Here is a 12,500-nt window from a genome sequence, read left to right on the forward strand (position 1 = left end):
CAATCTTTGTCAATTGATTCTGATGTGGAATTGTGACCGTGGGAACATTTTACCCAGGATTATTTGACTCAAATTGGTGGCTCCTGAGAATTTAGTCTCCAGCCTTGAGATTTTGTACTGTTGACAAAAGAGATATTGAAAAATGGCTCAAGTCGTGTTGGATCTGGAAAATAACCACACAGGAAGGAAGCTACCCACAATGGCAATAAGGTTAGGCTTTTTAATTGAGGATTTTTTCATATATATTATCATCTTGAGCCTTTTATCGTGATTCCTACACAAATCCTTACATTTTTCTCAGCCATGCTCACAATGAGCTTGCGGTGCCTGTGCAGAAAACAGCTCCAAAATGCTAGCCTGCGAGCAGGGTCCCCAAGGGACTGGGGGTTGAAATTCAATCCTCAGCCACAGTCCCTTGACCTGCTCGAAGGCTACCACAATGTTTCATGGAGTGGCATCGATTAAGACAACCTACCTATGAAATGTTTGTAATCTAGCTGTGAATCCCGTAAATTCACATGAGCTATGTGGCCGACCGTTTCAAAGGAAGAAGGAATTTCGTTGATTTCAGCTGGTAAAACTGCCCTCAACACTTGTTCGGTCGTCCAATGTTCATAGCCTAAAATCAAATCGTAGCTCGTTTTTTCAGCACCGTGACTCTCCACAAATTCTCGCTCCTTATCACTTAAATTTTCCAACGATTTTTGTGGGTTAAGAAGAAGAATCTTTTTGTCTTTGATGCACTCATCTGACACAATGTTCCTCAAGCGAGGTTGATTTAGCAGACATTTGCTGAGGTTCTTCAAGAAAAGCGAACACTTCTTGGCTTCGATTCTCAGAGCAGGAAGATTTATGATAGTTTTAAAGGCTTCTTTGTTTAAGATCTTTGCTCCTTGAATTGTCGAAGGAGGTTGAAATAGAGAAGAAATCCCTGCTAATTTCTCCATATTTCGTACCTTTATATAATTGAGCCTACACTAAAACTGCGGTTTCTAAGAAAGTAGTAGTGTGGTTATATATGCTAAAATTTTCCCAGTCCCTGGCCGTTTTGATACAGTCATGGCGGAAGAAACTCGTTTAGCATTTCGGTTCTAAACGAGTTATGGCCGCTGATCTGCTGCAGCGTTTCCACCCACAGATTGAAAAATTTGTAGATGCCGTGCTGAGTAATGAAGGTTTTGGCGTTTGTGGAGAATTGCCAAAAGTCGTCGATCCAAAAACAAGGTAAGTAAGTAAGTAAGTAAAGTCTTTATTTCACGAGGGTGAGCACGAAATAGCCTGAGCTAGTAAACTTGAATACAAATACAAATACTATAGAAGCTACTAAACTATTTAAAAGATAAAATATAGCATTATATTAAATCATGTCACAATTCATGAAGTATTAACTTAAATAGAAAAATGATCAAGATTCTGCTGTTGTTTAAAAAAACTCATTCCACAATGCATTTTTTTAAAGAATCAACTGAGTCCCTTTGCCTTACAGGCAAAGATAAACGGTTCCATGCTTTGCAAGTTGTGACGGTAAAACTATTGCCTCCTTCTGTTTCGCGATTATACCTCGGAGAGCTTAGGTTAAAATTACAGTGTCTGGTTTATCTACTGTGGATGTTGCTGTTTAATTTAAGTAGATTATTTGGATAAACGGGGACGTCACCTTGTAATCGCTTATAAGCAATTATATATTTAGATATTCAAGTGTCTTTACAAAAAGGCAACCATTTCAGTGGAATAAACAAGGGACTGATGGTGCTAGAGGGGGGCCTTCAGAATCACTCTAGCTGCACGTTCTTGGAGCTTCAGGACCCGCCCAAGGCTTTCCTTATCACAATTAGTCCAGAGGACACTTGCATAATTAATTACCAGTATTTTGTTTTGTTATTTTTTGTAGCGTGTCTCATCCATGTGCTGCCATTAGAGCTTGTGATAGATTCAAAGTGTTAATTCCATATGCTGGTAGAAAATTAAAATGTATGTAGATGCATGCCACTGTTTATATGTTGTTACATGCTGACACACAGTATGTTATGTAACATTACATGTATGTATGTGCTGACTTCTTGGACTGACAAAAAAATATATTTTTGTCAGTTATTATTATGTATTATCCACCAAGGTCAAGTGGTAGTAGTCTCTAAAATAAGTTTGTTGGATATTTACATGTATTATTATGTACTCAACAAAATAATATGTTTCTGATTGGTCAATGAGGAATGCATAAATAGGTTATGGAGTGTAAAAGAGGTTATTTGTAGAATGCATTATGGAAGTTGCTATGGAAACAAAGCAATGCGCTGATTTTGTTGAGTAGTCAATAAATAAAAAAATTGGATGTACAGTACTTGCTCTTGCATTTTGTGATTTATGGCCACTCATGACGTTTTGAAAGTTCTCAAATTGCACTCACCTACAGCTCGTGCAATTTTGAGAACTTTCAAAACATCACTCATGCCCAATTATAATAAATCATAAAATGCACAAGCAAGTTCATACAGTTTCCTATACTTACTGGTGCAATGTAGAGATCTCCAGGTCACAGAATCTTTCAAGACTGCATGTGCTGGCCAAAACACCCCGACTAGGACTGTACAGCTGTATCTTCAGACTTTTACGCATTTAATAATTCTCCAAGTCACTTTCGTACAACAACATTCATTTCCTACCACCTAAACTCTGAGTCAAAGTACAATTACTCGCTTTATATGCGTTCAATTACATAAAAATTATTTGCTTTCCAGAGATCACAATCCCAGTAAACCCCCAAAGTAGCAACATTATGATATAACACAACCTTTTTTAGTTGTAATTTGACATTTTCCTTGTTTTCTATCATGTTACATGTACTTCAATACAGGTGTTTGAAATTACATAAATGACCTTAAGCTCACTTCATGCAATTTACACTTTGCCCCATGCACAAAAGTCTCGTACTGTTTCAATGACAGCTAAACCACAGCAATGTTTGTCAGGCAATTTCTCCGGTTGTCACTCCAGATGCTCATTCTCTGCCGGCAACTGTGTTCTCTACCTGTAATTCTGCCATCCAAGTTGTGATCAGGCTTTTCAAGGGAAGGGACCCAAAAAAGTAAGAGGAAAGGAAAGAAAAGCCTGACACAGGGCACTTGATCCAAGCCAATTACACCATCTTCTAAAACCACTCTAAGCATGGTCCAGGCCTGGCCTGGGAAATTAATGTAAGCCAATCATAATTTCTTCCAATCTTACAGCTGTCAGGTTTCTGTCTCATAGTAAGCTTGCCTATGTTTAATATTGCATATATTTCACGGTGGATAAGAGTTAAATTTTGCAAAAAATGATTGAATAATGTCTTGTTTGCAACTCAGTTTTTTGCCCTCATTTTATATTCCTTTCTAACAATTGCAGGGGAGGTGATTTTTAGCCAAACTCAACCAGATTTTCCTCCTGATTTCATATTTGGCTCACAAGACCTAGAGTTTGTTCCTGACATTCGTGAACTCAAGGTATTCATCTTAACCCATTGACTCCTGGGGGTTCCCCATTGACGAGTAAAATCATCTGGTATAAGACAGAGTAAAATGCTAAGTATGGCTGCTTTATGCCGGTTTAGGGGTGAATGGATTAAGGAGGCTCGAACCAGTTTCAATGCTTCCAATTGACGGCCGTATTAGAAGGATGGGAACCACAACATTGTATCATGTATTGGCAATGTTGTGGTACCAAATGAAACACAAATTATTGCTGAACAAGATACAGTCATTATTGTGACATAATATGTCACCGTGGAAATGGGCAAGCCTTGCAAAAACACCCTTTATTTTGTCTTTAGTTGGTTATATCTGAAAAACGAACTAGGTGATCCCCATTTTTTATTTCTGAAAAGTAAGCAGAAGGGCATGATGAAACTTTCTGTACAGTTTAAAATTGTCTAGTGGATTCAGAGCCACCTTAACCCAATGATTCGTTCACGTGCGCTGTTTTGTTAGGCAAGATAACTTGGGAAATTTTCGAGGTTTTGCATTGGAAAGCGAGCGTTAAAAATAAACCATATGCGCAGTAAATGTACACAAGATACTGAGTTCTAGAATTAAGTTCACCTTGAAGAAGAAACAGTGAACTTCCAGATGATGTAAAAATATTGCTAAAAAGTGATTGAAAACACGTCCTAAGGCTCAACTGAAAATGTAAAGGTAGAATTTTCGAAGCAGCGCGCGTTAAGCATTCAAGAAAGTTTTTGATCGCTAACTAAACAAAGCGCTTGAAAAATATATATTATAACTAAAAATATGCCTTGTGCAATTTACAGTTAAATCTAACCACTCAATGGATAAAAATTTCTTGAAATTTATTCCAATCGCTTTGTTTTCTTGCAGGTATAAGTGCAAAAATTATGCCCAAACGCCGCTGCCGAAACAAAATTTCACGAGGAGCTTTCTGTTTGTCGAAATACACGTGCACAAAACCGCAAGATTAATTTAGTTAATTGATCACTATCATGTTTCATGAGAGAACAAACAAGGTCAAATTGTGTACAAAAGTGCTCTTTCGAAAACTTTCACTGAAAGATAACTTACAAAACACAAGAAAACCAACAGAGAAAATCGCTGGAGGTATTCTCGCATTTACGGAATATAAACGCACGATCGGATTGATTTATTTGTTGAAGACACTGATCTTCCGAGGTATGCCGAAGGTGAAAATTCCTTCGATTACCAATTTATGTTAGGACAAAAAAAACTTGTTATTTGCAAAAAATCCATCGGTTGATCAATATAAAGCTAAATTCCGGAGCAAATCAATGCCCATTATGACGTTAATTGCTACGAAGGCCTTTAATTCTGCGCGGCTTACTCCATGAAAAAAGGTAATGCGCCCGGGGGTTTTAACAGTTTTTGACAGGCATACCTACTCGTTTCGTTTACCATTAATTCCCATAGATCATCTCCTATGAAAACTAGGAAAAATATTTAATTCATTCTGATTATCTAATACGAAATACCGAGCAGTGGCTGCCACGAAATCTGGAACTTGAATACTATCGAGCTGATCATTCCAGCGAGCTTCTTGTTTATCATCGGTCTCTAGGTTTTCACCGTCTTCTTCGTCACTTTTAAAGCCATCTAAATCAAAATTTTTGTTTCTAATATCCCCTCCTCTTACAGGAAAACCATAAAAGATCCCTTAGATCCCTAGATCCTCCGAATCCGAAAAAAAAAAGCATGAATATCCCCATCGTTCGGTGCGCTATCTGGCGCATCGGCTGTTGTTTTCGCGTAATTTGATCGCGCGATCGAAAGGGCAAAAAGCCAGCCCTTGTGGGGTCTCTTATCAGCTGTCAAAATATGCTCACAACACGGCAAATGATTGGTCAATTATCCTTCTAAATCTCCATAACAACAAAAAATTTAGATTTCCTAAGGGAGACTGGGTAGAGGCCTAAGATCAACTCCGATCAAGACGCCATTTTGTGCGGCCGGTTTTGGCCGGTTTAGGTATTTCAGGGGTCATCGCGCGCGGCCGGTTTTGGCCGGTTTAGGTGTCAATGGGTAAAATTAATTAATTAATTTTGTTTTTTTTTTTTATGTAGCTCTGAATTCTCTCGACAGACTCTTTTTTAAACTTTGTGACAGAAAGTTTCATCGTGGCCTTCTAATCACTTTTTAGCAATAAAAAAGGGGGGTCACCCAGTTTGTGTTTGAGACATGAGCAACTAAATCCAAAATAATGTTTTTGCTGGGCTTTCCCATTGGTAAGTTATTACATCACAATAATGATCACATCTTGTTTGGAAATAATCGGTGTTTCATGTGGTACCATAACATTGCTTTTACGTGATACAGTGTTGTAGCGTTATTCGATCTAAACAGAGAGTCTTCTAAATGTTGAAACCCTTTCGAGCCTCCTTAAATACTGGATTACAAAGCAAATTTTGGGTTAGACTAAACCTATTTTAAATTAACAAAATTACATGGTATTTCATGTTATTAAGGTGCAATGTACATCTGTTTAAAATTAATATGTCATAATTATAACAATGATAAGAATAATTTAATAATGTTGATGAGTTGAATGTAATTTAACCGAATGAATAACAGGAGCACTTATTTGCTTGGTGTGGTTGGCGGTGTTGTCTGGTTGGTGCATGTGCCGTGATTTCATGCTTTTGTTTACTTTAAGGCATAACCGTGATGTAGTAGTTGTGTTAAGTAACTTAAAAAGCATGTTTCTATAACATTGTTTAGTGGTTATTTCCCCTTTCCTCCCGTCTCCCTCTTTTCAATGTGTAATGGGCGTCTGTCTCCCGTGCTGTGTGGGGGCTCATGGCTGGGTTGTCTTGATTTCTCAGCCATGGGAGCTGAGTATCCATCTGGGATCTAGCTACCAATAGTGGAATCATCTTTTTTTTACACAAAATTTAATATTAATGTCATATCAAATATTTTTCATCTTTTAATGATATAATCATGCTTGGTTTCCCTTAGTCATTAGAAAACTGGGATGCGAATGATCCACAGAGCTTACTAAAACTGATAAAAGAGCTTATCGGTCAGTACAAAGAATACCAACGAAAACAAGTGGAGCACATGCCTAGGATAAATTTTGAATACACCACCCTTGAAGCTGACAGTAAATATCCTGACTTTGAAGTGCATGTCATGAAAGGTCAACAGGTGAGAAATAATTACATGGAGAATACAGTGAAAACATTTCCTGAACTTTAAGTCAAAGATCTTCAAGGATCTTCATCACGATCAAGGTGTAAAACAATGTAAATGAAACTAATCCTTTCTCCCAATAAAGCACCAAGGAGCTTACAAGAACTCTTTGAGGAGTTTTTTGCACATTCAAGACAAGACACCTATTATCAAAAAAACTAACAACCATAATGAATTTAAACTATTTGATAGACTTGATAATTTAAAGGTAGACATACTTTATTAAGGTTGGGGTTAGAGTAATAGTGGAATTCAGAAATGTTGGTCTTAGAGGAAAGGAAAAACTGGTGCATTGCATGGGAGCAAAACCTCTTTGAGCAGACTAGAAAGGAAAGGAACTTAATCTAGTCTTCTAGCACTGGAGCCCTAATTGGCGACATTGTAAACTGAAATCAACAAATTGATGCAAATCAGATCGAAATGTTGGTTTTGAGGAGAGAGGAAAACCAGAGTACCTGGAGAAAAACATCTCAGAGCAGTGTAGAGAACCAACAAACTCAACCCACATATGACAGAGAGTCTGGGAATTGAACCCACACGGCGTTGGTGGGAAGCGAGTGCTCTAGAGAATGAAAGAAGCAACAAAAACATCTTTTCTCCAGTCCAGGAATTGAACCTGCAGTCTTGGACAAAACTCATTGTGAATGTGTCTACTCCCTGCCCCCCTCCCCCTACCATTTCAGTGTTGGTTAAGAAATGGCTGAAGGCTTGTATTTTGCAAAGTATTTGCATCACATTATCAACATTGGTATTGAGGGAAGAGGGGGGAAAGGAGAACCAAATATACTTTGTGAGTGTGGGTCATGGAAAGCAAAACACCCTCAGCACTGCACAAACCCTACTTTTTGAAAGAGAATCCTCACTCAACAAGGGCCTAAATACGAATCTTCCAAAACCCTCAAAATCCTCCAAGATCATTGAGGATTTTGAAGTTTATAATAGCCCAAATCTGTGATGTCTATGTGATCTTTTTAGGATCCTGCATTAATGGATCCCTGTCTATAGATGGGATGCAGGGATGGCGCAGTGGTGAGAGCACTCGCCTCCCACCAATGTGGCCCGGGTTCGATTTCCAGACTCGGCATCATATGTGGGTTGAGTTTGTTGGTTCTCTACTCTGCACCGTGGGAGGGACGGTGGCCTCATGGTTAGTGTGCTCGACTCCGGATCGAGTTGTCCGGGTTCGGGGCCTGGCCGGGGACATTGTGTTGTGTTCTTGGGCAAGACACTTTACTCTCACGGTGCTTCTCTCCACCCAGGTGTATAAATGGGTACCGGCGTAATGCTGGGGGTAACCCTGCGATGGACTAGCATCCCATCCAGGGGGAAGCATAAATACTCCAAGTCGCTTCATGCTACGGAAACCGGAGATAAGCGCCGGCCTTAATGGGCCTTTACCTTTACCTTACCTACTCTGCACCGAGAGGTTTTCTCCGGGTACTCCGGTTTCCCCTCTCGTCAAAAACCAAAAATTTGATTTGATTTGCGTTAACTTGTTAATTTCAATTTACAGTGTCCCCGATTAGTGCTCTATGGCGCTAGAAGATTAGACACTTAAATAAAGTTCCTTTCCTTTCCTTTCCTTTCCTTTCTATAGATGTAAACGAAAGCCCTGAAAATCTTGCCAGTATCCTTACAATGACTTGTCTCAATGCACTATCACTGAACAAAGGGGTTAACGAGTCTTTGAGTGGGCCTAGACTTGATTAACCCATTCACCCCTGAGGCAGACCCCATTGACGAATAAATCAACTGGCACAAAGACAGTAAAACCTGTACGTTTTACTCTCAGGGTTCAACGAAGGGGGTTAAGATTCTTACATGAAGCTACTGCAGATCTTTCAAACATCACGAAGTTCTTTTGAACTGTTTTCCACTGGGGATAGTTTTAGACAATCTCCTTCAATAAGGTGTTGAAATGTGAAAAGTTTTTAGAAAATGTCTGCAAATACCTTTGCACCCACAAATAAATTACTTGTATGTTATTGTTTACAATTATAATTTTTATAATATTTTTGTCAGGCCTCTGATATTGTGGTCAACTTCATGATCAAGCTGCCAGTCGACCTTAGTGACGTGCCACCTTATATGATAAAGGTGATTATAATATTAATAATGATAGTAGTAAGTGAAAAAAATAAGTGGTTGCAGTTTGAGAACATTAGTTCACTTGGGAACTGCTTTGTCTAAACCAAACTTTTTCCAATTTACTCCTGAACTGCCCCACATTGACGTGCAAAATCGTCTTGCATTAGACACAGTAAAATCTAGAAGTCTCACTCCTAGGAGACAGTTAAAAGAGACGTCAATGTAGAGCTGGATGCAGAGGTTGTTAACCCATTGACTCCAAAATACCAGATTTAGTCATGTTAGGAAGCCCAAAACCCTACGCTGCATACTAAACTAGATCACATGTTTTTAATAATCATTCATTACTGTTGTCTTTGCAGGAGTGTCCAGGGGAGGACATGGCATGCCTGTTTGTATCTTATGCCTCTATGAATGGTGACAATGTCACACCAACACTTCTGTTATCTCCAAGGGTAGAAAGGTAATGAAATGAATAAATTTGCAAGGTCTGTCGGAGCATCATTAAGCCATTCACCCCTAAAGCTGCTCCAATTGACGATTAAAATCGTCTGGCATTAGACGGAGTAAAATCTATTATGTCTCACTCTTAGGAGTGAATGGGTTAAATATATTATAATTACAATTCTTTTTAGATGCACACTGCCCTCAGAGTAGCAGGGTTGATGCAGTGGTTAGAGGTGACTGTTGGCTTTTTGTTTTCTACCAATTTTTTACAGGTTTAATAATTATTGGAAGACTCATTTTTTTTATGTGGGTTTAGTTTGTTGGTTCTTTGTTCTGCCCTGGGAGGTTTTTCTCCAGGTACTCTAGTTTTCCTTTCTCATCAAATTTGATCTGTTCTACTTGATTTGATTCGCTGTCTCCCAAATTGTAATATTAGAGCAGTCATTCCTTTGCCCAGATGTACTGTATGCATAACATAAGACTTATCATTTTACATTGTATATGCCGTGGTTCAGGTATTTAGACAAAGAAAAACCACAACTAAACTCTGGTTTGAAAAACATTAAACCAAGAAAATATTTGACGTTGCAGGTCATTTTGTTCCTTAGGTTAATTTGAAACCAAACTAGGCCATTTTGTTTCAACCTACCGGTAGGTCAACTTGTTTCAACCTGAATCAAGTTGTTTCAACCTAGGTCAATTTGGGACAGGTACAAACACAGGTCATTGTTTTAACAATACAGAAACAACCTTGGACAAAAAAGTTGGGAAGATAGCATCACTTTTGAGATAGCCCCCTCCCCCTTATCAATGTTGGATTTTGCACCAAACAAAATGGTGACGTTTCTTCCAACATTGAATATGGGGGAGGGGTGCCACAAGAGCATGCTCTTTCCCAAATAGTACAGCCAATAGTTAGAATAATCGAATTACATGTAGGTGTGAAGTGAAGTGATCCGCGCAACGTTCCCAACAACTTTTGACCAGGACTGTAGGCCTAACAAATGTTTTTAGGCCTAATGTTATCATTTGTATATGGTTAGGGTTTTAGTTAGGCCTAAGCTTTAATGAATATTTAGGGTACTTTCTGCAGACATTCCAACCCCTTTTGAAGGAAACTAGAGGTTTTTTTTAGCGGCAAATGTGCTCACGTGAGCACCTAAGGTGCAAGCCTGTAGGGGGGTCGGGGGGTACCCCCCACCCAGCAAATTTTTGCAAATTTAGTTTCTCTCAAGTGGCATTTCCTGCATTTGACATCATTTGTGTGGTATTCTGTAAGGCAGAAATACTTGTCCACCATCTTTGGAGCTACTAAATGGAGCAAGACTGCTTGCCTTAATAATATGAGTTTGCACAACACGGGGTGTTCAATGGAGAGACTGAGCGAGTCATTATAGGATAAGAAAGTGTAATGTAACATTTTGCATTCAGATCGCAAAAAATACTTAAGATAAGGAATTTTTTCCTTGTCTTCAGAACTTCATGATAAATCGGGAGAATCTGATAAAAATCGGGAGAGCAGGAGGCAATACATCAAATCAGGAGGGTTGGAATGTCTGTCTTGATTGGTAAAACAATGACCTTTGACCTGTGTTTGTACCTGCCCCAAATTGACCTTGGTTGAAACAAGTTGAAACGTAGGTTGAAACAAAATGGTCTAGTTTGGTTGCAAATTAACCAAATGTCCTGCAACATAATAATCTGATGTTGTGATAATGAATTGATAATCATTATGATGAAAATGCCTATAATGGGAGTTTTTAATATTGTCATGATGGGCACTATTGATGATGGTTATCATGACTGATTTTTGTCATAAATATTGTTCTTTGTTGCTGTCCCAGAGCATTTGGTGGCTCCAGTAGTCTGCGCATCCCCCACTGGGGAGGTGTGCATGGATGCCTATTGGAGTATCTACCTCTCATTCAAGAACTTTTTGAGGCAAAGGTTAGACTAAGTGGACCGTTATCAAAAATCGAATCATGGTTGTTGATTCAGGTTCAGATGTGACAACTGATTATTCGCATTCAAACACACCTCACTAAATATGGAAATATTCAGAGATTTGTAACCCTGTCTCATTTTTTGTTTGCTTATTCATGCTATAAACCATAACAAGAAATACATGCATAATACACACTGTATGGAATTGTATGGCAACACAGGAGAAAAAAGAACAGTTAAATTGTGTGGAAACCTTCATTTAAAATATCAAATCATTTTGTTTTGCAACTTGAACAATAAATTCAATAATGTTCTTATTCATTAAACTATTATTTATTATTGTGATGTGATCTACATCTGTGCTGATTGGCCTGGACTTTAGCATAATAATAATTGTCACAGACTGTTAATGATGAACTCCCTTTTCTGCTTGCTTTGTAAGGTTGAACAAGTTTGTCAGGCATACCAGAAAAGACGTGAATATGTTGCTGCATTTCTGAGTGCTTTTGGAAGGTAGGAGTCACTGTAAAAGATAACTGTTACTTCTCCTTCTACACAGGATCTTCATATCATTGAGAGATGTGGGAATGTGAGACAGACAGAACCCATTTTCATATTTGCTGAGGGACTTTGCCTTCAAGTGAGAGTGATTGCAGAGAGTTATTGATATTGTGAAGATGTTTATTTATAGAAATTCTCAGAAAAGCTGTATCCATTGACACCTGAATCACCCCCATTGACGAGTAATATCGTCTAGCATTAGGCAGAGCAAAATCTGTTAATAAACACGAGTCAAACCCTTAAGCTTCCAATAATATTGTTGGTTCTGATGCTCTGCCACTAAGCCACAAGGAGACTGGTAATTAGTGAGAGCTTGGTCACTAAGCTACAGGAGACATACTTCAGGACTGTGTGATCATAGTTAATCGAGGGACTGGTTATGAAACCTTAGAACTTTCAAAAGCGAGAACAGTGTTGTTGCAATCGATGTTGAATTGACCATGACCCTGGACAATCTTTTGTTTTTGCTTCGCACGGGTTCGCAAATTAGTTGCGCATAATTTAATCGAAGGATTTGATTGGTTATCTTCTCGAAAAAAGGCGTGTTTTGTGCAGGGTCAAGGCCAAAAATACAAACAAAAACATGAAACAAAGGAACTTGTCCAGTTTCATAACCATCTCTATGCATTAACTATGGTGTGATGTTAGCTGAGATGGTCAACTGGTAATAATACATGTAACTATTGTAATAAGATTAAAAATAATAATTATAATAATAATTGTAATAATTAATTTTGCAATAATTAATAATTATTATAATTGTTG

At 38.4% G+C, this 12,500-nt stretch overlaps 2 protein-coding genes across 2 annotated transcripts in view; one reads left to right on the top strand and one right to left on the bottom strand.

The window, feature by feature from the left end:
* The window catches only part of LOC137979783 (uncharacterized), a 5,843-nt gene extending 4,870 nt beyond the window's left edge, over positions 1–973 (bottom strand). The window contains exon 1 of the mRNA XM_068827133.1: positions 476–973. Coding sequence (XP_068683234.1) covers positions 476–947 — 472 coding nt within the window. The 5' untranslated portion in view covers positions 948–973. The remainder of the gene's footprint in view (positions 1–475) is intronic.
* A 61-nt stretch (positions 974–1,034) lies between these two features.
* Positions 1,035–12,500, top strand: part of LOC137980451 (BRISC and BRCA1-A complex member 2-like) — a 15,881-nt gene continuing 4,415 nt past the window's right edge. Inside the window, exons 1-8 of the mRNA XM_068827901.1 lie at positions 1,035–1,224; positions 1,892–1,971; positions 3,385–3,482; positions 6,462–6,650; positions 8,718–8,792; positions 9,146–9,246; positions 11,075–11,177; positions 11,617–11,687. Coding sequence (XP_068684002.1) covers positions 1,103–1,224; positions 1,892–1,971; positions 3,385–3,482; positions 6,462–6,650; positions 8,718–8,792; positions 9,146–9,246; positions 11,075–11,177; positions 11,617–11,687 — 839 coding nt within the window. The 5' untranslated portion in view covers positions 1,035–1,102. The remainder of the gene's footprint in view (positions 1,225–1,891; positions 1,972–3,384; positions 3,483–6,461; positions 6,651–8,717; positions 8,793–9,145; positions 9,247–11,074; positions 11,178–11,616; positions 11,688–12,500) is intronic.

This window comes from Montipora foliosa, chromosome 12, assembly GCF_036669935.1.
Source record: "Montipora foliosa isolate CH-2021 chromosome 12, ASM3666993v2, whole genome shotgun sequence".
Taxonomy (NCBI): Eukaryota; Metazoa; Cnidaria; class Anthozoa; order Scleractinia; family Acroporidae; genus Montipora; species Montipora foliosa.